This window comes from Lytechinus variegatus, chromosome 14 (assembly GCF_018143015.1).
Source record: "Lytechinus variegatus isolate NC3 chromosome 14, Lvar_3.0, whole genome shotgun sequence".
In the NCBI taxonomy this organism is placed as follows: domain Eukaryota; kingdom Metazoa; phylum Echinodermata; class Echinoidea; order Temnopleuroida; family Toxopneustidae; genus Lytechinus; species Lytechinus variegatus.
In genome coordinates, this window is record NC_054753.1 from 32,152,268 (window position 1) to 32,176,024 (window position 23,757).

The following is a 23,757-nucleotide window of genomic DNA, read 5'->3' on the forward strand; positions in this document are numbered from 1 at the left end:
GTGTTTATTAAGACCACAAGCTGGTACAAAAACTGTTAAAATGACAGTTTTTTATTCGCCGTACGGCCGCTGTAGGGGAAATGTGACTGTGCCATAAGATGGGTGGTACTATTGAATAAGAAGTTAAGAGAGCATTGTATTTGATTAGATGATAGAGAACGGGAGATTAAGAAAGTCGAAATTTTGCCATTATATGGCCATCGTTTGAAGAAGGTTCTTGTTACCAAGACATGTTGAAATATTCACCCCCCCCCCCCCCGAGAAAAGAGAAACAAGAAAAAGAAGAGATAAGTATATCGATTCAAAGCAAAAGGAGAAAAAGGCTCTATTTCAAATCTGGTTCAAAAATTTCCATCAAAACTCATACAGAAGTTCATAAATACAAAGGGGGAACAGAATTACAGGATTAGACACAATTTTTGTCTCACCTGCGAAGCAAAGTGAGACTATAGGCGCCGCTTTTCCGACGGCGGCGGTGGCGGCGGCGGCTACGGCGGCGGCGGCGTCAACATCAAATCTTAACCTGAGGTTAAGTTTTTGAAATGATGTCATAACTTAGAAAGTATATGGACCTAGTTAATAAAACTTGGCCATAAGCTTAATCAAGTATTACTGAACATCCTATTAGAGTTTCATGTCACATGACCAAGGTCAAAGGTCATTTAGGGTCAATGAACTTAGACCATGTTGGAGGATTCAACATCGAAATCTTAACCTGAGGTTAAGGTTTTGAAATGTCATCATAACTTAGAAAATATATGGACCTAGTTCATGAAACTTGGACATAAGGTAAATCAAGTATCACTGAACATCCTACATGAGTTTCACGTCACATGACCAAGGTCAAAGGTAATTTAGGGTCAATGAACTTTGGCCGAATTGGGGATATCTGTTGAATTCCCATCTTAACTTTGAAAGTTTATGGATCTGATTCATGAAACTTGGACATAATAGTAATCAAGCATCACTGAAAATTTTGTGCAAGTTTCAGGTCTCATGATTAAGGTCAAAGGTCATTTAGGGTCAATGAACTTTGGCCGAATCGGGGTATCTGTTGAATTACCATCATAACTTTGAAAGTTTATTGGTCTAGTTCATTAAACTTGGACATTAGAGTAATCAAGTATCACTGAACATCATGTGCGCGTTTCAGGTCACATGACCAAGGTCAAAGGTCAATGAACTTTGGCCGAATTGGTGTATCTGTTGAATTACCATCATAACTTTAAAAGTTTATGGATCTGATTCATGAAACTTGTACATAAGAGTAATCAAGTATCACTGAACATCCTGTTCGAGTTTCAGGTCACATGATCAAGGTCAAAGGTCATGTAAGGTCAATGAACTTTGGCCATGTTGGGGTTTTTTGTTGAATAACCATCATATCTCTGTAAGTTTATTGGTCTAGTTCATAAAAAGTGGACATAAGAGTAACCATGTATCACTGAACATCTTGTGCGAGTTAGAGTATTCAAAGTCAGCACTGCTGCTATATTGAACCGCGTGATGCAGGTGAGACGGCCAGAGGCATTCCACTTGTTTTTTCTTACTTACGCATCTCATTAAAGGGGAATCGGAATCATACAAGAAAAATTATGGGACTACATATATATTTATATATATATATATATATATATATATATATATATATATATATATATATATATATATATATATATATATAATCATAAAAGGTATAGTAAATGCCGTAGAAATAAAATCATAGATTTTAAAAGGAGCATAGCTCTAAAAAATGAAAGGTAAAGTCACACTCTTCGTCAGTGCCCATGATGTGACAAAAAAGAGAATTCAAAATCCGTTTCTGAAACAGTCGTGAAAAACACGTCTGTTCATGGGCATACGGATTGTGAAACTCACCTTTCAAAGAAATCAATGCGCTGAAGATGGAGGAAGCGCACTGTAAAAGACGCATCTAAAGACGCGTTGCCATGACTGCAAGATGACAATGGCGAATCTCCGGCTCCAAAACAGGAAAATCTGAAAAGGGCCTCACCGCCAACAGTCGAAGTTTAGCAGTAAAAAGTACCTGAGTAAAATAGAAATAGTCTGCTTCGGCATATGGAATAAAATAATCATAAAAGGTATAGTAAATGCCGTAGAAATAAAATCATAGATTTTAAAAGGAGCATAGCTCTAAAAAATGAAAGGTAAAGTCACACTCTTCGTCAGTGCCCATGATGTGACAAAAAAGAGAATTCAAAATCCGTTTCTGAAACAGTCGTGGCAACGCGTCTTTAGATGTGTCTTTTACAGTGCGCTTCCTCCATCTTCAGCGCATTGATTTCTTTGAAAGGTGAGTTTCTCAATCCGTATGCCCATGAACAGACGTGTTTTTCACGACTGTTTCAGAAACGGATTTTGAATTCTCTTTTTTGTCACATCATGGGCACTGACGAAGAGTGTGACTTTACCTTTCATTTTTTAGAGCTATGCTCCTTTTAAAATCTATGATTTTATTTCTACGGCATTTACTATACCTTTTATGATTATTTTATTCCATATGCCGAAGCAGACTATTTCTATTTTACTCAGGTACTTTTTACTGCTAAACTTCGACTGTTGGCGGTGAGGCCCTTTTCAGATTTTCCTGTTTTGGAGCCGGAGATTCGCCATTGTCATCTTGCAGTCATGGCAACGCGTCTTTAGATGCGTCTTTTACAGTGCGCTTCCTCCATCTTCAGCGCATTGATTTCTTTGAAAGGTGAGTTTCACAATCCGTATGCCCATGAACAGACGTGTTTTTCACGACTGTTTCAGAAACGGATTTTGAATTCTCTTTTTTGTCACATCATGGGCACTGACGAAGAGTGTGACTTTACCTTTCATTTTTTAGAGCTATGCTCCTTTTAAAATCTATGATTTTATTTCTACGGCATTTACTATACCTTTTATGATTATTTTATTCCTTATGCCGAAGCAGACTATTTCTATATATATATATATATATATATATATATATATAGTGCGTATCAAAGAAAAGTTTACACTAAAAAAATCCTGTAAAATTATATATTTGTAATATCCGGAAGATTTTTCCACATTTTAACATTGGTACAGATTCATTTAAGCAAATGACGATAAAACTATGGGAAAATATCTCCGCTTGAGTGAGCACCACTTACTTTTGAAAAGTTAGTGAAAATCATTTGCGCATAACTTTGAAATAGTTATGCAAATAAAGTAGACCTCAATCATGAAGAACACGTGGAATTTAGCTAGTAAAATTTATTTGATGATATATTTTTAGCTCTTTGAACTTGTTTCCTTGCCCAAAACGCTTCGAAGAGTGAATTGCACCCCATGCACTCCCCACACAGCGAGGCCATCGAGACGTTATTTGCTTTACACTGAGCTGTGATTTACATGAAATGGCTTGGGCTTCATTTTCATTTTGTTAATCATTGCCAAGCTTGGGAAAAGTGTGGAGAAACAAGTATTCAATGAAAAATGAAATGTAAACCCACTTTAAATTATACAAACTTAGTGAAAAAATGATGGAGATGTCTATTGTAAACTTTTGTACAGATTCAGTTATGTCCTCAGATCCAGCACAAAAAAGGGTAAAGATTGTGCGTACTAAGTGTTGAAATTTCAGTTTGGGTGGCAAAATTGTAACAAAATACTTGAATGAATCCGTTTTATTTCAATTGACTAAAAGTGCAAGGGAAATGTATGAGAAATGTTTCGCATGGTAAGTTTGATTTCGCCCTTTCCCTTTACACAGCGTAAAAACGAGCATTTCTGCGCAAACCGATTTCTGCGAGCTTTACAAAAATGGACAGTACCCACTCAAGTGTAACATTAGATATAAGATATAAGATATTTATTCGTCTTTCTGTCTGCACATACATTTTATCTTACAAGAGTGATTTCACATTCTACAAATGAAAATCAATTAACCATAAATCATTGTTACAGTAGAGAAAAAAAGAAACACAGCAAATAACTAATTACGTATTGAGAGAAAGATAAGGAGAACCCCTGAAAAAGCAAGGCTTGTAAGGCTAGGGTCTCCTTTGTTTCAAGTACATGACTAAATAGTATTCAGTGTGTACATGTGATATCCTTAAAAATACAAAAGAAAAAACAACTAAAAAAAGCAACAACAATAAAACCAAAAAAAAGACAAACTAAAACTAATCAATGACAAAAAACACACTAAAAAAAAATAGAATAAATTGCTTGAATGTACAATTATGAAGTCTAATAAACTAACAACAATATGATATAATTAAGGGATATATGATGGAAGAAGAAATAAGTATGGATAACATGGCATGAAAAAAAGAGGAACATCGTATGTATAAATACTAATAGTAAAATAAAAAAACAAAACATGACAAAGGTAAAAGATACACAAGAAAAGAATACAAGAGGAAAAAAAACATGGGCTGACCCTCTGCAGAAGAATCCAGTTAGACAAGATACAAGATATACATGATATATCATAACATTCTCCAGTCTTATATACAGTTTTTATAGGCTCCAAAATTAAAAAATAACATAGTATAAAAAGCATATCTTAACCTAGAGCAACTCACAAATAACAATTAAGAAGATAACCTTTAAGTACACGCTGAAAAGTATAAATGCTTACCGATTTTTTAATATTTGAATTGAGAGAGTTCCGGAACCTGGGTCCTGTATTTACAACTGTCCTAAAAGCAAAACTTGTATGTAACTTTGGTAAGTGGAATGCAGAAGCATTTCGTGTATAATAGCTATGTATGTCACTATTTTTCATGAACATTGTGACCAGAGCTGGTGGCATGATGCCTGCATTGTATGCATACATTAGAGTACCAAGTTGAAAATCATAGATATCTTGTAATTTAAGAATCCTATGCTCATAAAAAAGTGGGGTAGTATGCGAGCGATAGTTAACATTACAAACAATTCTTAAAACTCTTTTCTGAATCAAGTACATCCTTTCTAGATTGGTTTTAAGAGAATTACCCCATGCAAGAACACCGTAATTGAGATAAGGGAGAATTAGTGTTGAATACATCATACAAAGAATATCAGTAGAGAAAAAGGATTTCAATTTGTATATTACACCACAATTTTTTGATAATGTCTAACATAGATGATTTATATTGGTTTTCCAAATCAGTTTTTCATCTATATGCAACCCCAGAAATTTGGTCGTCTTTACTCTATCTATTAACACATAATTAAATATAACATCACCTGGAACTTCTCTAATCGTGTTGCTAAAAAGCATGTAATTTGTTTTCTGCAAATTCAGAGATAATTTTTTGCTTGAATCCACAAAGTGACTTTCCTCAGTACACTATTAACTGTTTTTAAAAGGGTCTCAGGATTTCTGTGGGAATAATACAAACTTGAATCATTTGCAAATAAAATGAACGATAAAATATCAGAGGAATAGTGAAAATCATTAATATACACAATAAATAATAACGTACCACAATTTATACATTCTGTCAAAAATCTTATTTTCATTGGATAGATGAGACCCAAACCCAAGATTGTATGTGAAAAAATTACCCACATGTTGTATATTTATTAATTCCCAGGGCTTTTAATATATATATTGTGTGACAGAAATGGATGAAGAGAACAAAGGTAGGCGTAGCTTCAATCAAGGTTCCCCCGAGCTATCTACCCTTTTGGAAAAATTGGTGATGCCGAAAAAATGTCTCTGCCGGGAATCGAACCGGGGCCCCAGCTTGAACGCCGGGTCTTAACCACTAGACCACAAAGACGGGCTAGTGGCGAGGCGACCCGGATCCGATTGACCGTCAGATAGACAGATTCTCGACACCATACGAAGTATAATTTCCTTTGTCGGGTGAAGTTGGGTTTTGAACAATGACAAGCCGCCATGCCTCAGCTGGATCAAAGCTATTGCTTTGATACAGTACACGTATAGGAGAAAGTATGCAATTGTGTGAAGTTATACACGTACTACAGCTTTGGCAACTCTCTCTCTCTCTGACTGCTATATACACACACACACACACATATATATATATATATATATATATAATTATGTAGTCCCAAAACGAACAAAACAGTTTTCTATAAAAATTGAAATCAATTAAAACTCTTTTTTTTTATCAATTTCAATTTTATAGAAACTGTTTGTTTTGTAATACTTTCAGTCGGATAATCTGAAGGTCATCATTTGACATCTTATTAAAAGAAAATTTTCAAATATAAGTTGTGGGAAGGGTTAAAAATGTCAAATCCGGGTGCCGGTGTAATGCGACTGACCGGAGTTTTTCTATCTACAAAAGAAACTAAATTTTTCTCCCAAAATTCGAATGTCTTATTTGAGACTTCTATAATTATGTGAGTTATGTTTTGCAGGTATTGATATCGCTAAAAGTGTTTTAATATCTGAAAGAACTATTAAAAAGTAATCGGTCACTTTTTCCATGTCCTTTTTGTGTAATACGACTGACCGAATTTGGGGACGTCGTCCACAAAATACACACCTTTCTGTATGTATTGTTTTAAAGCATTGGTTGTCAAGATAAATTGATAGTATAAACTTGACAGAAAGACTCACCCCTGTAAAACTGACAGAACCAAGTATCAGAAAAGACACGTAAAAGTGAAATGTGATTGAACGTGGAGTCGCCCATATGCAAATAAAAAATAAAAGATTTTCTTTCAACAAACATAATTTAGGACAAGCAAACAAATTATTATCTTATTTTGGCCTATTTATTAGAATACCGTTTCATACAAATTATTATAACAAATGCACAATTTTTAAAACAAGTAAAATTATATCAGCCAATCAAATCAACTTAATTTATTAATTCAGCTTCGCTTTGGTAAGATAAATTTAAATCACCTCGGGAATGAGTGTATCACTTTCACCGTCGGTGATTAAGTCATCAATTCCTTTCCATCATTAATATTCTGCTCTCGGCACGCAACTACACTCTCATAAAAAACTTTCATTTTCCCTTTCAGGTAATGCATACAAGAAAGAATCATACATATCCACTGACATCTTTACTGAGAGGTTATTACCAATGATCAGTGTTGACATCCCCCATTCACTTTCCCATTTATATCTGTGTATGTGATTGATATTTAATTGTGTTTGACTGTAATTGTTAATAAAAGTATTTGTCAAAATGAGAACCATCCAATGTTTGTTGGTTTTGATCGATAAAATTTGAAACTTGAATCTCTTGACTTAGCTACTCGGGAGGTGCACCTGAAATTATTTTGGGAGAGAGAGATGTACAGAAATATAGTCGGCCCCTTACAGATGTTTTTTAATATTTAAGATAATACAGTAGTTAAACATGTTGTGAACCGTTTAAGCACTGAGGTCACATAAACAGAAAAAATATTCAAAACAATAACGGACCTCTTATAACATTGCTTATAGTTAAAAGCAAATGTTTTTCTTTTTATTTTGATTGAAGATTAAAAGATGAATCAAGATGTTGCAGGCTCTCGGCATGGTATGGCCTTTCATCTCCCCCCTCCCTCTCTCTCTCTCCCTCTCTCGCTCTCCCTCTATCATCTCTTCCGTATCTCTCATCCTTCTCGTTAATACAAGTGAAATATGGAATAATTTCAACAATTTGATACAAGAGAAATAGTATATCAGTAACATCATCAACTCTCTCACTTGCAGTGTTGTGTATAAATGTTTTGTGAAAAATAAGCGAAAATTTTAAAATGTCATAACTTTTTTTTTATTCCACATCCAATTTTGATGAAATTGTCACTGTCTTATTGACAGTTCTCTATGTATAACTCAACTTTTTCTTATGTTGGGTACTTGCCCTTTATTTCACCCTGATTTCAAGTTATAAAAACATTTTTTTTTTAATTCAAGAAGCATCCTTACTGGAATGAATACAGTATCACACACAGTGATCACAGTGTGTTCACATAGTTGACTATACACTCTTATAAAATGTTGGGTAACATACTGTTCACACAGCGATTGGTTAAAACTTTATCCAATGCCGGGTAGATTTAAACCAATAATGTGTGCTGTGGGTGAAAACTATACAGTATTGGTTGAAAACTATCCAGAGTACGTCGCCCAACATTTTTAAAGGGATGGTCCGGCCTGAAAGTATGTATAGCTTAATGAATAGAGTGAATTCACTGAGAAAAATTCCGAAAAATTTCATCAAAATCGGACAACAAATAACAAAGTTATTGAATTCTACAATTTAGCAAAATTTTGTGAAAACAGTCGTCATGAATATTCTTAGGTGGGCTGATGATGTCACATCTCCACTTGTTCTTTTGTATTACATGAAATTAGGTTTATTCATTTTTTTTCCTCCAAGAACTAAAAAAAATTGGATTGACAACTGATTTAGTGCATTAGATATTTATTGATGCAACTTGTTTCATTATAAGGGAGACATATTATTTACACAATTATGAAATAATGAAAAAATTATGATTCAATGTAATAACATAAGAAAACAGAAAGTGGAGATGTGACATCATCAGCCCATCTAATGAATATTCATGACGACTGTTTTCACAAAATATTGCTAAACTTTAAACTTCAATCGGCATTTTGCTCAGTGAATTCTATGTATTAAGATATAAATATTTTCAGCCTGGACCATCCTTTTAAGAGTGTGTGAAAATATTATTCACACTGTTAAAATGCTTAAATTTAACAGTGTGAAAATTCAACACTGTGGACACCTCGACATTGTGACTGTACATAGCGTGTTCACATTGTCGACTATATGAATATGTGATTCACACTGTTGAAATGTTCATATTTCACAGTGTGAAGATGATTTCACATTGTGATCCACACTGTGGCACACACTGTGGCACACACTTAAGGATACTGTATTCTTTACAGTAGGGATAGAAGTGAGAGTTTTGGCGATAATCCATCAGAGAATAACAGTTATTGCATTTTTAATTTTCATTCTAAATGTCATATCTTCTAAATTCCTTAAAATGCTATTCTACAACTCATCAGAAACTATCCTAAAACGAGCGAGCATCATAAAACTGATTGCGAATCGGACCAGGAGTGACTTTGATTGCAATCTTCCTTGAAACATTTATTTTCTTTCTATGAGTTCATGTAGATAATTGTAAAAATGATCTGTAAAGCCTGTAAACACTGAGATATGTCTTTATGATTGGGGGTCAGTTTGATTTATTGATCAGATATGTAGCATTCTTCATTGATCATTGAGTTCACAATCCTTATTCTAAACCATTACAGAGTATTAAGCAATGAAATTAATAGTTTGTAGCTTATAACAATAATGATCAAATAGAACTTCATTGGTAGAAGTATTTTCAAAATGCTTCCTGTCTCCATCTTGCTCCATCGCACCCATTTCAAACTGCTCCTGCGATAATAATTGCTCCTCGCTTAGTAGTCTGGTCAGTTAGCGGAATTATGTGGACACGGTGGACAAAAGCATGATTTTTTCTCCAGACCTTTGTTTATGTATAAGAATTAAGAATGGGGTATGCTCCAAAAAATCTGGCTGCAGGAACAGTGAAAAAATGGGTGAAAATGTCAGAATTTATGAGTTCAGATTTGTCTGATATATAGACTAGCGCTAGTGCAAAACTCAATAGCAGTGCATTATTTTGCATTGAATTAGTTCTTGAATTCAGACCCTTTTTGAACAGATCTTCTGTTTGTCCTCGCATCTCAATGCACCAAATATCTGAAGGAAGATGCTAACCAAGCCGAAGGGTGACGGTGGAGGGGGTTGAATGTTGGTGTGTGTGTACATATTTTGGTCTTGGGGTAAAGGTGTGCAATACACATTTTTTGCATGTGTTGGAAATTGTGTTGCCATGGTAACAGTGTATTATTGCAAAAATAAGGTAAAAATCTTGCAGTTAAAACCACTTCCTCTGTTTTTAACCGATTCTCATGAAATTTGGCACACACATTGGTCTTGAGGTGAAGATGTCTAAGACACACTTTTGTGTGTCTTTCAGAAATCTTGTTGCCATGGTAACAACATATCTGGTGAAAATTGGGGAAAAAACCTTACAATTCAAACTGTTTCATCAGTTTTCAATCAATTTTCATGAAATTTGGCACACGCATTGGTATTGAAGTAAAGATGTACATAGCACTTTTTGTGTGCATTTTCAAAATTGTGTTGCCATGGGAACAACATATTATATGGCGAAATTTAGTAAAACACTTGCAATTTGAACTACTTCATCAGTTTTGAACCAATTCTCATGAAATTTGGCTCACACATTGGCCTTGGGGTAAAGATGTGCAAGAACCTTTTTTTTGCATTTGTCAGAGAGTGCATTACCAGGGTAGCCACATATGATAGCCAGAAATGTAGGAAAACTTATTGTGGATCAAACTTCTTCCCCTGTTTTTAGTCAGTGCTCATAAAAATTGGAAGAAATATTCATCTTAGGGTAAAGATTCATATTAAATTCTAAATGTCTTCTCTGCATTAAAATGTGGGGTATTAATCACCTTCATTAATATTTCTGGGTTTGGGGGGAAGGGGCAGGATTAGTCCTTTAAATCTGACATCAAAGGTAAAAGCAGTGGCCATTAGAAACATAAAAATGATAAACACTCTTAAAAAACGCATCCCCTTAAGGGCATATAGGCTGGAGGTACACTGGGTGAATAATTATGAAACCTTCCGCTGAAGCAGAGGAGTTCCAACACTGGCAAGCAAAACAAAATGTGTACCCCTTGTACTTTCAACAGCTGATTTTCCAAACCTTAGTTCCACCTCCCCAAGATGTGCACCCCTCCCCATACCACTTTTAGTTCTATTTCCCCATGCTCAAACCAGACAGCACCTTTGTCCCTCAGGGGTCAATGCATTTTTAAAGCTAGACATTACTCTTTTTCTGCGGGGGGTGGGGTCTTTAGAAAATGACCTCATTAAAATTACAGTTAAAGGATTATGACTAGGAACTTAACCCCCCCCCCGAAAAAAATAGGGGGCTGATATACTTTTTAGCAGAAAATGCCCCCCCCCCCTTCAAAGGTAAGAAGAGTCCTTTGCACTTCAGACCATTCATTTGAAGCTTAATGCATTCTGATTTGATAAAAAATTTGTTTACAGTACCCAATTAACCATTGTTTATTTATATTCTCCTACTCAGTATTTTATTCATATTCATATTCCGTTCCTACTCTTTCTTTTTAACTTTCACATCACTCTTGATTTTGAGCTTCACCATGCCATCTCTTTCTGTTTCCTGTCTCTCTCTAAGTATATTTTTTCTGACATTTTAAAGTGTACCTTTAATCATGCAACTAATTATTATAGAAATATAAATATATATCAAAATATCTGCACTTGTTTTAGAAATTCACTTGCAAATCCATGACTCAGTAACATACCATATCAAAAATATACCTATGTGCACAATAGATTTTAGCCTTATATTTTCTTTCATTTAATTTTTTCAGTATATTTCTGTGGCAGCCCCTGCTTCATGCTTCAAATAAAACATTGATTAATTGGACACCGGAAACTTTTTTTTTTCAAAGCAGAATGTTTGAGGCTTTAAATTAATATGCTGAAGTGTAAAGGATTTCCCTTTTTTTTTTTTGGGGGGGTTAAGTTCCTAGTTGTTATAATTTCATTTTAATCTTTATGTGGCAATTTTCTAAAGCCCCCCCCCCAACAAAAAAATGTAAGGGGTGTTTTTTAAGAGTGTTTAAGTTCCTCATGGTCATGGCCTTTAACCTTCTATATTTTTATGTTGTCAGTTTTTAAGGACCTTCTCCGCCCCTCCCCCAAAGCCTATAAATATTATTGAAGATGATTAATACCCTGCGCTATTATATGACGTTATAAAGGGGAATCAAACCCAAATAAACACTTGTTTTTAGAGGAAAATGAAAAATCAGACAAGTTTATAGGTCAAAGTTTGAACAATATCGGACAAACCATAACAAAGTTGTGAACATATTAAAGTTATAAACATTGGTAATCAATATACCCATGAAGACTTCAAATTGACCGCATGTGTGATGTCACAGTGATTTAAGAAGGCAAGGACCACTCTTCCATGTACTGGAATAATTAATTAGCTAAAATTTCTTTTTTCAAAAGTTTTTCTTCAAATTATATCTTTCTTTCATGAGGACATAAAACATGCTAACGGGTTTATATTACGGCCCCAATGGAATAGGGATTTAGGAGAAAACCAAAAATCCTGATAACTATGGGAAAGTTGTCCTTGCAGCCTCACCCCTTGTCATAATTTACTTACCCAGTTGCCAATTTGAATTCTACATACTAGTAGCCTTAGGGATCTTAATTTCAAAGCAGCCATAACTTTATTTTGCTTGTCCGATTTCTTTAAAACTTTCACCATTCTTATTTTTTCTCCTTTTTCCATGCACACAACATTATGACCAAGGCTTGATTCCCTTTTAATACTGAATATGAATCTTTACCCAAAATGAATATTTGTGTCAACTTTTATGAGCACAGGCTGAAAACTGAGAAGTAGACTGATCCACAATGAGTTTTCCCCCATATTTCTGGCTAAATGTGGTTACCAAGACATTGCACTCTCTGACAAAAGGTTCTTGCACATCTTTACCCCAAGGCCAATGTGTGAGCCATAATTTTTTCATGAGAATTGGTTCAAAACAACAACAACAAACTGATGAAGTAGTTCAAATTGCAAGGTTTTTACCTAAATTTTGCCATATAATATGTTGTTCCCATGGCAACACAATTTTGGAAACACACAAAAAGTGCCTTGTACATCTTTACTTCAATACCAATGTGTGTGCCAAATTTCATGAAAATTGATTGAAAACTGATGAAACAGTTTGAATTGTAAGGTTTTTTCCCCAATTTTCACCAGATATGTTGTTACCATGGCAACAAGATTTCTGAAAGACACACAAAAGTGTGTCTTAGACATCTTCACCTCAAGACCAATGTGTGTGCCAAATTTCATGAGAATCGGTTAAAAACAGAGGAAGTGGTTTTAACTGCAAGATTTTTACCTTATTTTTGCAATAATACACTGTTACCATGGCAACACAATTTCCAACACATGCAAAAAATGTGTATTGCACACCTTTACCCCAAGACCAAAATATGTACACACACACCAACATTCAACCCCCTCCACCGTCACCCTTCGGCTTGGTTAGCATCTTCATTCAGATATTTGGTGCATTGAGATGCGAGGACAAACAGAAGATCTGTTCAAAAAGGGTCTGAATTCAAGAACTAATTCAATGCAAAATAATGCACTGCTATTGAGTTTTGCACTAGCGCTAGTCTATATATCAGACAAATCTGAACTCATAAATTCTGACATTTTCACCCATTTTTTCACTGTTCCTGCAGCCAGATTTTTTGGAGCATACCCCATTCTTAGTTCTTATACATAAACAAAGGTCTGGAGAAAAAATCATGCTTTTGTCCACCGTGTCCACAAGTAGGGCATTTTTGACGCTAACAGACCAGACTATAGTTTCTTGTAGAGTAATGGTTGTAACAGGGTTTGTTTACAGGGTTGGGTTTAGTGTATGGTATAATGTTAAACCCAGGGTTGAAGTTGGTCATTCGATCAGTGTGAGGAATTTAGAGCAGAGCAATTGTCGCCAGAGCAAATGTCATGGAACCCTTGATAAATCACAAGATTTAATAACCAGGGAATACCCACTTGTCTGGAATAGAGACAATGGGCTTGTTACTAATTCCGTAGGTTTCTATCGGAAAGGTGATATTACATAATTAATAGTTACATTCGAAGAAAATGAAATTGTATACCGGATACAACGACTCTAGATTATCAGATGTCGAAAGCAATAACGAGAGTGAGGCATTTATAATTGCACATTGTCCTTTGTAATTCAATTTTCAAAAGTAAATTTGGTAAGAAAGTCTGCACTGACAAAGTAGTAAATTTTTTCTGAAAATAAAGGACATTAAGAATAAGTAATATTCCAATGCCCGTATTTCTATGAACACATTATTTCTCCAAAATATGTGATAGTAATAACTTTAATTATCAAGAGTCAATATGAATTATTAAAGGTATATAAACGTAACTTTGCACTTGCTAAATTAACATTATCCAATAGTTTACAGTAAATTAAGTTTGTAAATATGTGCAGACGTTGGTATCAATACTGCATACAGCATAATTATTTTATGTAGGTCTGTGTAGGACCGTTTGTGGTATTGCATTACAGTTTTCTAATTTCCAATTCCTGACCCCCTCCCCCGCCGGCCCCTCTCCCATTTTCTTCCTTCTTTTATTTACGTTTAAATTTCTCCAAAGGAAATTAAAGAAAGAAATTAGAAACTCAAATTGAAGCAGATAAAGAAAACACAAATACGGGTAGAAATTCCGATTCCCCGACGACGAATCTCGCTTGACGTTATTCTCGGTTTCGTCCAATAGGAGTCAGCCCCCATACAAAGAGCGCGTATGATTGGTCCGTTGGCTTTGCTTACGTATCCAGCAGGAATCAGGCCAACCGTTCTATAGTTCATGTCAATATCTCGGTGCATTGTTATGTCGATTGCCTAAATAGATGGGGGGGGGTAAAACAACAACGAAAAGCATGATTATGTGTAAAGGTCATGAAATAATATAATTTTTTCAGACCAAGACTTAGTATATGTAATTTAAAAAGTAAACCGAGGAAATCCCAATTCAGAATGTTACTATAGTTACATGGAATTATTTCAGGATTTACATAACTTTGGTCTGTTTTCAGTGATTTATGCTCATTTTGGAAAAACGAAGTAGAAACATAATAATATCGTCTTTTATTTTCAAGTGTTTGTATTGTTTAGTATTTCAAAGTTGAAAGAATACAAATAACCAAGAGGTTAAAGAAACACTAGTTGAATATAGTAGAAATACATAGCCCTAAATTCGAATAAACTCTCAAAAAGAAAAAATGGGAGGCTCATGATTTCGGGTAAATGGTGGAGTCGTTTTTCCACTAGGTAATGATATGAACTGTTTTTTTTTGTAATTTATGTTTTATTGATCTTCTTCATCCATTGTAAACATAACCATGGGCCGAATGCAGCAGGGTGCAGTTGCCCCCCCCCCCCGAAATTTTGAAAACTTGCATTTTTTTTTACTGAAAATTTTCACAAAATTCAACAAAAGAATGCAAGAAATCCTTTGATTCCACTTTAAAAAAGACAAAAGCGCTCCCTCGCTTTTGAGTTTTTTCGAAAAAGTTTACGCATGCCATGCTGCCTTCCCCCAGCGAAAAATGTCTGCGTACGGCTATGAAGATAACAAAACATCCATGATATAACGGATCACATAGTAAGATTGAAATGACGTTGGCATATTATGTCTAACATATAAAACAAAATAACATAGACATCAGGGACCCGTCTTACAATGAGTTACGATTGATCAAATCAATCTCAACTGTATAGAAAATCATCCATAACATAAGTTTTCTACAAGAAATTTGCACAATGTCCTTAGTAAACAAAAAGAAATCACACTGAATCTCCAAGAGGATGATGTATGAGAGAATAATTATATATCCTATCTAGAATTGACCAAATTTGCATTGAGATGTTGACGTGGCTGGCCGTCCATAGTTGTGCTTGATCGGATAAATCGCAACTCTTTGTAAGACAGGGCCCTGTTTGTTTACAACAAAACACAAAGATTTATTTAAGATTTATTTATAGGCACTTGGCCTATCTAAAAAAAACACGTAACACAACAGCTTTCTGCTTTTATCGCCTCTATACGATATTCAAAATGGTGGCCCACTTGCCAACATGCTTTTGCGCTATAGCATATTCAACAGTTTCAAATGATAGAAGTGGGAGAGAGTAGGTTTTCTTTCGTTGCATCGACATCTAAAAATATATTGTTTACCTGACAGGAGCAAAAAGTTCAAAATAAATAAATTTACGGTGACTTTGGACTTACAGATATCAAAGAGAAGATATCTTTCTGAGAGGAAATGAGGAAGATCAAGACAATAAAAAAAAATAATTTTTGAATAATGTTGGTACACTCTTTGCTTGACTTAATGATCAAGTCAAGCAAAGAGTGTACCAACATTATTCAAAATTTATTTTTTTTATTTTTATTTATTTTATTGTAACATGTTTAGTCAGGATAAGGATAAAACATGATCAGCCGGAGCTGTTTTACATCATGGTCCTGACAACACACACAAAATATATACAATGCATAAAATTATTTCTAAAAAGTAGTAAACTACAATGGCTCACAATATAAAAAGATTTATAAGTGGTCTGACCTAAAAGAAGAACAGGATAAAAGAAAGAAGAAAGACGAGAGAGGAAGGTAAGAGAAAGAGGGGGAGGGGGAGAAGGAAATAAAAGAAGGTCGGTCAATAAGAAAAAAAAACATATCATTTCATTAAACGACAGCTTTAAAATAATGGCATTTATAAATACGTTTAAAAACTTCAAGAGAATTCGCATTTTGAATATCAGATGGAAGGCTATTCCAAAACAAGCCACCAGCATATTTAAAACAACTCTTAAAACATTCGAGAGAAGGCTTTTGTAAAACGACGTCCAACGTATCGGCAAGTCTAGTATTAAAGTATTAACAGAGTGTCTTTCAAAAACCATTTCCACTTCATTGCACATTCGGACTGGGGCCTTTCCATGAATAGGGGAAGGCGGGGTAAGTTGTGACAGTTTTTGCTTTTTGCATGTTAGAATTGGTATGATTAATAATCTTGTCGAAATAAGTACCTTGCCTTGAAATTTAATTCTTCTGAAATATTTTCCACCTATATATAACTTTCTATCCCCACACTTAAAGTCATCGTGACCTTTGAAAAAAACGATGTCAAATGGCACAACTTGCCCCATATATGGGGTAAGTTTGAGCCACCTTCTGGGGTAAGTTGAGCCACAAAAACTATGTACAAAATGTATGAGGGGAGAACCAGCATGTCAATTTTTGGTATTAAGTCTTTTCACTTGCTAATTCTCTATAAATACTAACATCCTTTAAAAGGAAGTATAGTATAGTATAGTATTTATTTTTCCGATCCAGAATACATTAAAAAAGACAAATACATACATATATAAGGGTGAGAGAAACAACAAAATGGAATCGGCTGGATAACCCATATTCAGCTGTGACAGGCACGACACTGCTGGTCTTCCATGGGGTCCAGAAAAGAAGCTAATTAGAACTGTTTTATTTACAAGCAAACAATAAAAAATAAATAGAAAGATATGTGTGTACACGAGTAATCTATACAATCTTAACGATAAAAGACATGATCATAACTATGCTAGCAATATAATGATTAAAAAATGATATGAAAAGAGTTCTGTTTCGTCATTGGCTGTCTGTAGTTTCTTAAGCTTTTAAAAGTCATAATGCAGAAGTGGGGGATGCTCTGGTATAGGGAGAAGGGATGTTCTATAGAGTGAGGATGTGGGTTTGTGTAGGGATGTCTTTACTCCTTTCTTTGTTCTCCATTTTTTCACTTCTTACTTTATCTTCTTAATCTTTAATTCAGAAAAATAAAACTAGGCTATATAGGACTGCTTATATTCGCTGGAGTGATTTATAAGTCAATATCTACTATTGGCTATTTTTTGGTTTCCTGATTTTACTGTTACGTTTGTACGTTATTTGTTCGAAGATTTTATATTGCAATGTTGATTGCAATGTATGTACATTTTCGTACCAGAAGAAACGTCTATACAAATATTTTGAAATGAAAACTAAGGGAAACTAGATTCTAGACAGTTCGTAAAAGTGTGGTACACCATATCACAGCATATTTTGGAAAAGTACATATTTTTAGAAAGTTTTCAAAATGGGCACATCTATTTAGCATATGCTGGGACTATGTTACGGCACATATTGATAACTGGACATTTTTCAAATTACATTGGATATCTTTGTGAACATGAAAACAACAGGGGAACCGTATAATTGAGCGTTCAGTTATAACGCTTTTTATAACATGATAATTTTGCTGGTTCCATTTTTTTAATTCCTTGATACATTATTGTTTAATTCTGTAAACTGTGTTTGACCGTGAGCCTATATACGTTTAACACTACATGTACTTTTCTTTACCTGTTCATGATCCTGTTCACGTCCCAAAAATTCAATTGATCGATCTGACATTTCTTTCATATCCCCACTCAGAGAAGATGCATAGCATGAGTGTCGATCAGGGATACTGATAAAAATCATTTCCTGAAAAAAAATTATGATAACATTAAAGAATGAACTGCATAATTATGCATAAAGAAACTTCATCCATGAATCTGTTAATTGATTAGTGAAAAGATCATTATCGTATACACATTGTTTAATTCAAACTTGTCTTCCCGGTCTTCCCGGTGCTTATATATGCTTGTTTCCCCGAGTCCCCCCCCCCCTCTCTCTCTCCCTCTCCCTCTCTCCCTCTATCTCTCACTATTTATGTATCATCTCCTTCCTCCATCTTTCTCTCTGTCTCATAATTCCTTCACCCCACCCTCCCTGATCATGCTGATGACATGTCTTCATTATACGTAGCACGTACTTTCTTCGAATTTCTAGTCACTTCAGGGGGACGAGAAGACTCTACGATGCTGCACAAAATATCGAAACTAGAAGGGAGAATACCCCCCCCACCCGACCGCCGGGATTAACGCCTTTCCTTACCCTGTTGTAATCAATGACAATGGTTGAATTGAGGAAATCCCCGGATGTTCCCGATGGTGTCTCAGCCTGTAAAGTGTTTGAGCTGTAGTCATACCATGTTGTCTGCATACCAATCTCTTCATCACCCTTCATGATCATCACATCTTTAGCCTATATACATTATTAAGTTTATAACAACGGTGTTATTTTACACTGCACAAATAGTGGTGTGTTCAAACCTGGGGGTGTTTCATAAGGCTGTTCGTAAATTAAGAGCGACTTTAAAGGACAAGTCCACCCAAACAAAAAGATGATTTAAAGAGAAAATCAAACAAGAATAAAACTGACAATATCATCAAAATCGAATCGGAAATAAGAAAGTTATGACATTTTAAAGTTTTGCTAAATTTCACGAAACAGTTATGCTCAACCAGGTCAGTGTGCAAATGAGGGGACATCATGCACCCACTCACTATTTCTTTTGTATTTTACTGTATGAAATATGAAATATTTGAATTTTCTCCTCATTGTCAAACAACGTTTCATTCCTCCCTAAACATGTGGAATTATATTCGATTGCTTAAACATTTTGTGGTTCAAACAAGATGGTCATAATTGTTAAATCCGTAAAAAATGAACTATTGAACATAATTCAAACAATAAAAAACAAAAGAAATTGTGAAAATAGGCCATAGTTTAAAATGTCATAACTTTCTTATTTTCCATCCGAATTCGAAGAAGTTTTCACCATTATTCTTGTTTGAATTTTCTATATCCATTCAAATCTACTTTTTCTGGGATGGACTTGATCTTTAAGAACGACTCCCGGAACGACTGGTGATCCTTCCTTGTGGTACATGGTATATTCATTTGCGATTTGGTTAAGCGCGTATAAGAAAAGTTCACCAGTCGTTCTTAAAGTCGCTCTTATCTTAAGAACAGCTTTATGTAACGGCCCCCAGTTTTAACACAAGGTCACAACGAGCATTTTACACCAGTGTTCAAATTCATGGTTTTAGATTACTGTTACATGAACATGATCATCGCACACTTTGTATGTTATTTTTAACACAATTTGGTGTTATGTTAAAACGCCATGCATGGTTTATATTTTATAACACCTGGATGTGCGGTCATCTCAAAAGACTGTTCTTGAAAAGGGATCCAGAGCTTACAAAGTATATGGATTTTCCTAAAGATTTCAGTACTCGTTAGAGAAAGGATTAGAACACTTTGACTTTAATCCATATATCTACTGCCACCTGAATTGAACAAAAAAGTTAATAAAAGCGCTATACATCCAATGATGATGGTGATTATGATAATAATTATGATAATAATAACAAAGATAATAATATTAATAATAATAACGAAAATATTCTGCCTATATGGCATCTGGTTTCTAACCTCGAAGAATTGACAGTCGAGATATTGTGTTTGTTTCATTGCTTTTTTTCATCTCGTTGTTAGTCTTATGTTTCATATTTCATTGATTTAGAGAGGAATATATCTTCCTTGTAGGCATCGTGTGAATATAAAGTCACATAATTTCCAAAACATTATTTACCTTGCTAGAAGTCATAGCTTTGGTACTTGCCCCTCCATCCGTGATCATGCACGAGTTCGAGCCTCTTCCGTAGTCACCCCCGGCTAGGATAGCTGTAGCAACGATCACCCCGACGGTAACAATGATAGAGACAATGACAGATGAGATCGCATGAAGTTTAGCTGGCTGAGAAGAATATCCAGAAAACAACAAAAGGTGAAAAGAATAGTATCATAATGATAATATCTTCTTCGTTTTTTCTCCTCCTCCTTCTCCTCCTCCTTTCCATCCTTCTTCTTCTTCTTCTTTTCTTCTTCTTCTTCTTGTTCTTCTTCTTTTTTTTAATCTTCTTCTTCTTCTCCTTCTTCTTTGACTTCTTTTTCTTCTCCCTCCTCTTCTTCTTACTTCTCTTTCTTCTTCCTCTTCCTTTTTTTCTCTCTTTTATATCACCGCAAAAAAATATCTACTTTCCAAAATAAACACATAATGTTCGAAATCCATGATAAAAAGAAGAAAAACATTTTTGACTTAATTGTCAAATGAAATCACCTCTGAATCCATAATCTTCTCAGATGATGACATAATCAGAATAATGAAGGTAAGAACTCGACAATTCACGTATTTGCTTGATGTGTGTTGATTTGCTTATACCCCACTGGAGAGCCTCTGTAGACTAATGCTCAAACGAGGATTTATTTCCAACTAATTTATATAAATTAATTTTGTTATTTGAATAAGGAGGGGTTGTGATTGGTTGTGAAGCCATCTCCTTATGAACTTAGGAGATCAATCATGATAAAGCTTAGAATAAAACAAAGTCTGAGATGTAAATAGCTTACAGAGGATAATGATAACTCATTTATAAATTTTGAGAGATCTCAGTTGCTCTAAAATATAGACAAGGGTGGGAATCTTTTCCCAAAGGTAGGGGGACCAGGGACTGAAAATTTGACAAGCCCCCCCCAAAAAAAAAAAATAAATAAAGGGTATCACCATAAATAATGTATTACTTCGATTTTGAATGATGTATTTCTTTCCATCATAAAAAGACCAAAAAATAGTAGGGGGAAATTGAAATTGTGTACCCCTACACTCCTCTTGGGATTTCCGCCCATGAGTATAGGCATTTATTGCCAATCACAAAATATGACAAATTTTATATAAAATTAAAGCTTCAAGAATGAAGAGGGCAATGCTATACTTAAGTGATCATAAAGTTCAATTTAAAAATAGTATTATAACGCCTCTCAGATTGATACGAACCCGGAAGGATTTGATAATGACGTCATTAAATGTCTAAGCTGGGAGAGCAGAGGACTCAGGGGCGTCGATCCATTTTTTAGATTGGGGGGGGGCAAAGTTATTAACGTTCCAAAAGCGCTCGATCGTACAAAACACCCACACACACACACCCTCACACACATATATATATATAGGGGAAGGCGGGGTAAGTTGAGCATAGGGGCAAGTTGAGCCACCAGCCCCAGGCCAATAATGAATGAGTCAGACATTGTGGTGGTGTCATGTATTGATGACCCATAGCATAACCCCTAACCCCACCACATTGTTTTCAACTTTGAAACAAAAAGTAGTTTTTTAGAGGGAAAAATATGAATTTCAGCCAAAAAAGTAAAAAAGAGTGTGAAATAGATAAGTGCTTTATAAACCCACATGTCTTTAAATATAATAAAGACATGATAACAACATTATTAGTCCAGGTATGGATCTTCATTCTTGTCATAGTCTTTTATATGATGGATGCATAATAAATGTGTGGATACAAAATTATCGCACTAAGTTCGGACTGGGGTAAGTTGAGCCAAACAGCATGGGGCAAGTTGAGCCATGGTAATTCCTATGGTAATGTATCTTAAAAAACAAACAAACCATAAAAATCAATTGAAATGCTGGCTGAAATTAGCGAATTTACATGACTGCTCTTTTCCTTTTGAAGGATGTTAGTATTTATAGAGAATTAGCAAGTGAAAAGACTTTAAACAAAAAATTGATATGCTGGCTCTCCCCTCATACATTTTGTACATAGTTTTTGTGGCTCAACTTACCCCAGAAGGTGGCTCAAACTTACCCCATATATGGGGCAAGTTGAGCCATTTGACATCGTTTTTCACAATGACTTTCAGTGTGGGGATAGAAAGTTATATATAGGTGGAAAATATTTCAGAAGAATTAAATTTCAAGGCAAGGTACTTATTTCGACATGATTATTAATCATATCAATTCTAACATGCAAAAAGCAAAAACTGTCACAACTTACCCCGCCTTCCCCTATATATATATATATATATATATATATATATATATATATATATATATATATATATGAGACACAGACACGTATCTCACCATCAAGAAAAGCGTGCCTGTTTAAGACTGTTTGTAGTAACACAAGAGGAGGATACAGATCTCACTACACAGATACGAGTGCCGAGAGTGAGCTGAAATTTCTTTATATTCTGACCTGAAAACTTGAATTTCTAAATTTTTGGTACCAATGATTAAGATTTGTATCTGAAAGAAGAATAGATGCGAATGCGAAGCGCGAGCTGAAAATTTTGATATTTCGATCTGAAAAAATGACAGTTTAATAGACGTTTTTGATAAAGAACAAGATATATATCCAAGAAAAGATGATTGCAAATCGAAGCAGGAGTTCTTTTGAGGCTTAGAACTGAAAACATGACATTTACATTCACCTATTTCATCATGAAAAGTATGGGTTTTTGCTACAGAAATGATGAAAAATTTATATTCCAATTTGAAAAGCGGACATTTTGAGCACGATTTTAAATAAAGAACGAGTTGTGTATCTCAATCTCGCTTGCTGAACATTACAATCTTGTTTTTTTTAAGCATATCTGGAATTATTGGAGGGGGCAAAATAATATGTTTGCCCCCAATATTTTCATTGGTGGGGCGATCGCCCCCCCCCCCTGCCCCCCAGGATCGACGCCTCTGGCAGGGGCGTCAATCCATTTTTCAGATGGGGGGCAAATTCCTGACTCAACGTTTCAAAGGCCCTCGATCACACAAAACAAACAAACTCACACACAAACACACTATATATATATATATATATGACTCATATGACTTATGAGAAAGAGACACGAGACACATATCTCACCAACAAATTAATGCGAACGCGAGTTGAAATTTGTTAGTATACTGAACTGAAAACAGGAAAAAGGTACCTGTTTGTAGTAACTCATGAGGATACATATCTCACTACACAGATCATGCGAGTGCCGAGAGTGAGCTGAAATTTCTTTATATTCTGACCTGAAAGCTTAATATTTTATAAGCATTTTTGGTACCAATGTTTAAGATGTGTGTCTAAAATAACAATAGATGTGAGCGCGAAGCACGAGCTGAAATTGTTTATATTTTGATCTGAAACAAATTGACAGTATATATATGGACTTTTTGATAAAGAACAAGATATATATCCAACAAAGGATTATTGCGAATCGAAGCAGGAGTTATTTGAGGTTTAGAATTGAAAGGAGACATTCTATTTACCTATTTAGTCATGAAAAGTATGAGTTTTTGCTTCAGAAATGATG

At 34.8% G+C, this 23,757-nt stretch overlaps 1 protein-coding gene across 1 annotated transcript; it reads right to left on the minus strand.

The window, feature by feature from the left end:
• Nucleotides 1-14,038: 14,038 nt before the first annotated feature.
• LOC121427312 lies at nt 14,039-20,758 on the minus strand. Its single transcript, XM_041623651.1, has 5 exons — nt 20,726-20,758; nt 20,198-20,362; nt 18,652-18,801; nt 18,076-18,198; nt 14,039-14,531 (listed from the first exon to the last, which is right to left on the minus strand). Exons 1-5 carry the CDS (start codon nt 20,756-20,758, stop codon nt 14,301-14,303), a joined length of 702 nt encoding a protein of 233 aa, XP_041479585.1. The 3' UTR covers nt 14,039-14,300.
• Between the last annotated feature and the right edge of the window lie 2,999 nt (nt 20,759-23,757).

Bases quoted from the DNA above. Each gene is read 5' to 3' on its own strand.
- LOC121427312 (XM_041623651.1), bottom strand. From the start codon at position 20,758: ATGTCATCATCTGAGAAGATTATGGATTCAGAG. The intron at 18,802-20,197 runs GTAAATAATGTT...TAATGTATATAG, and splicing joins AAGCTATGACTTCTAGCAAG to GCTAAAGATGTGATGATCAT. The intron at 18,199-18,651 runs GTAAGGAAAGGC...ATTTTTTTTCAG, and splicing joins TTGTCATTGATTACAACAGG to GAAATGATTTTTATCAGTAT.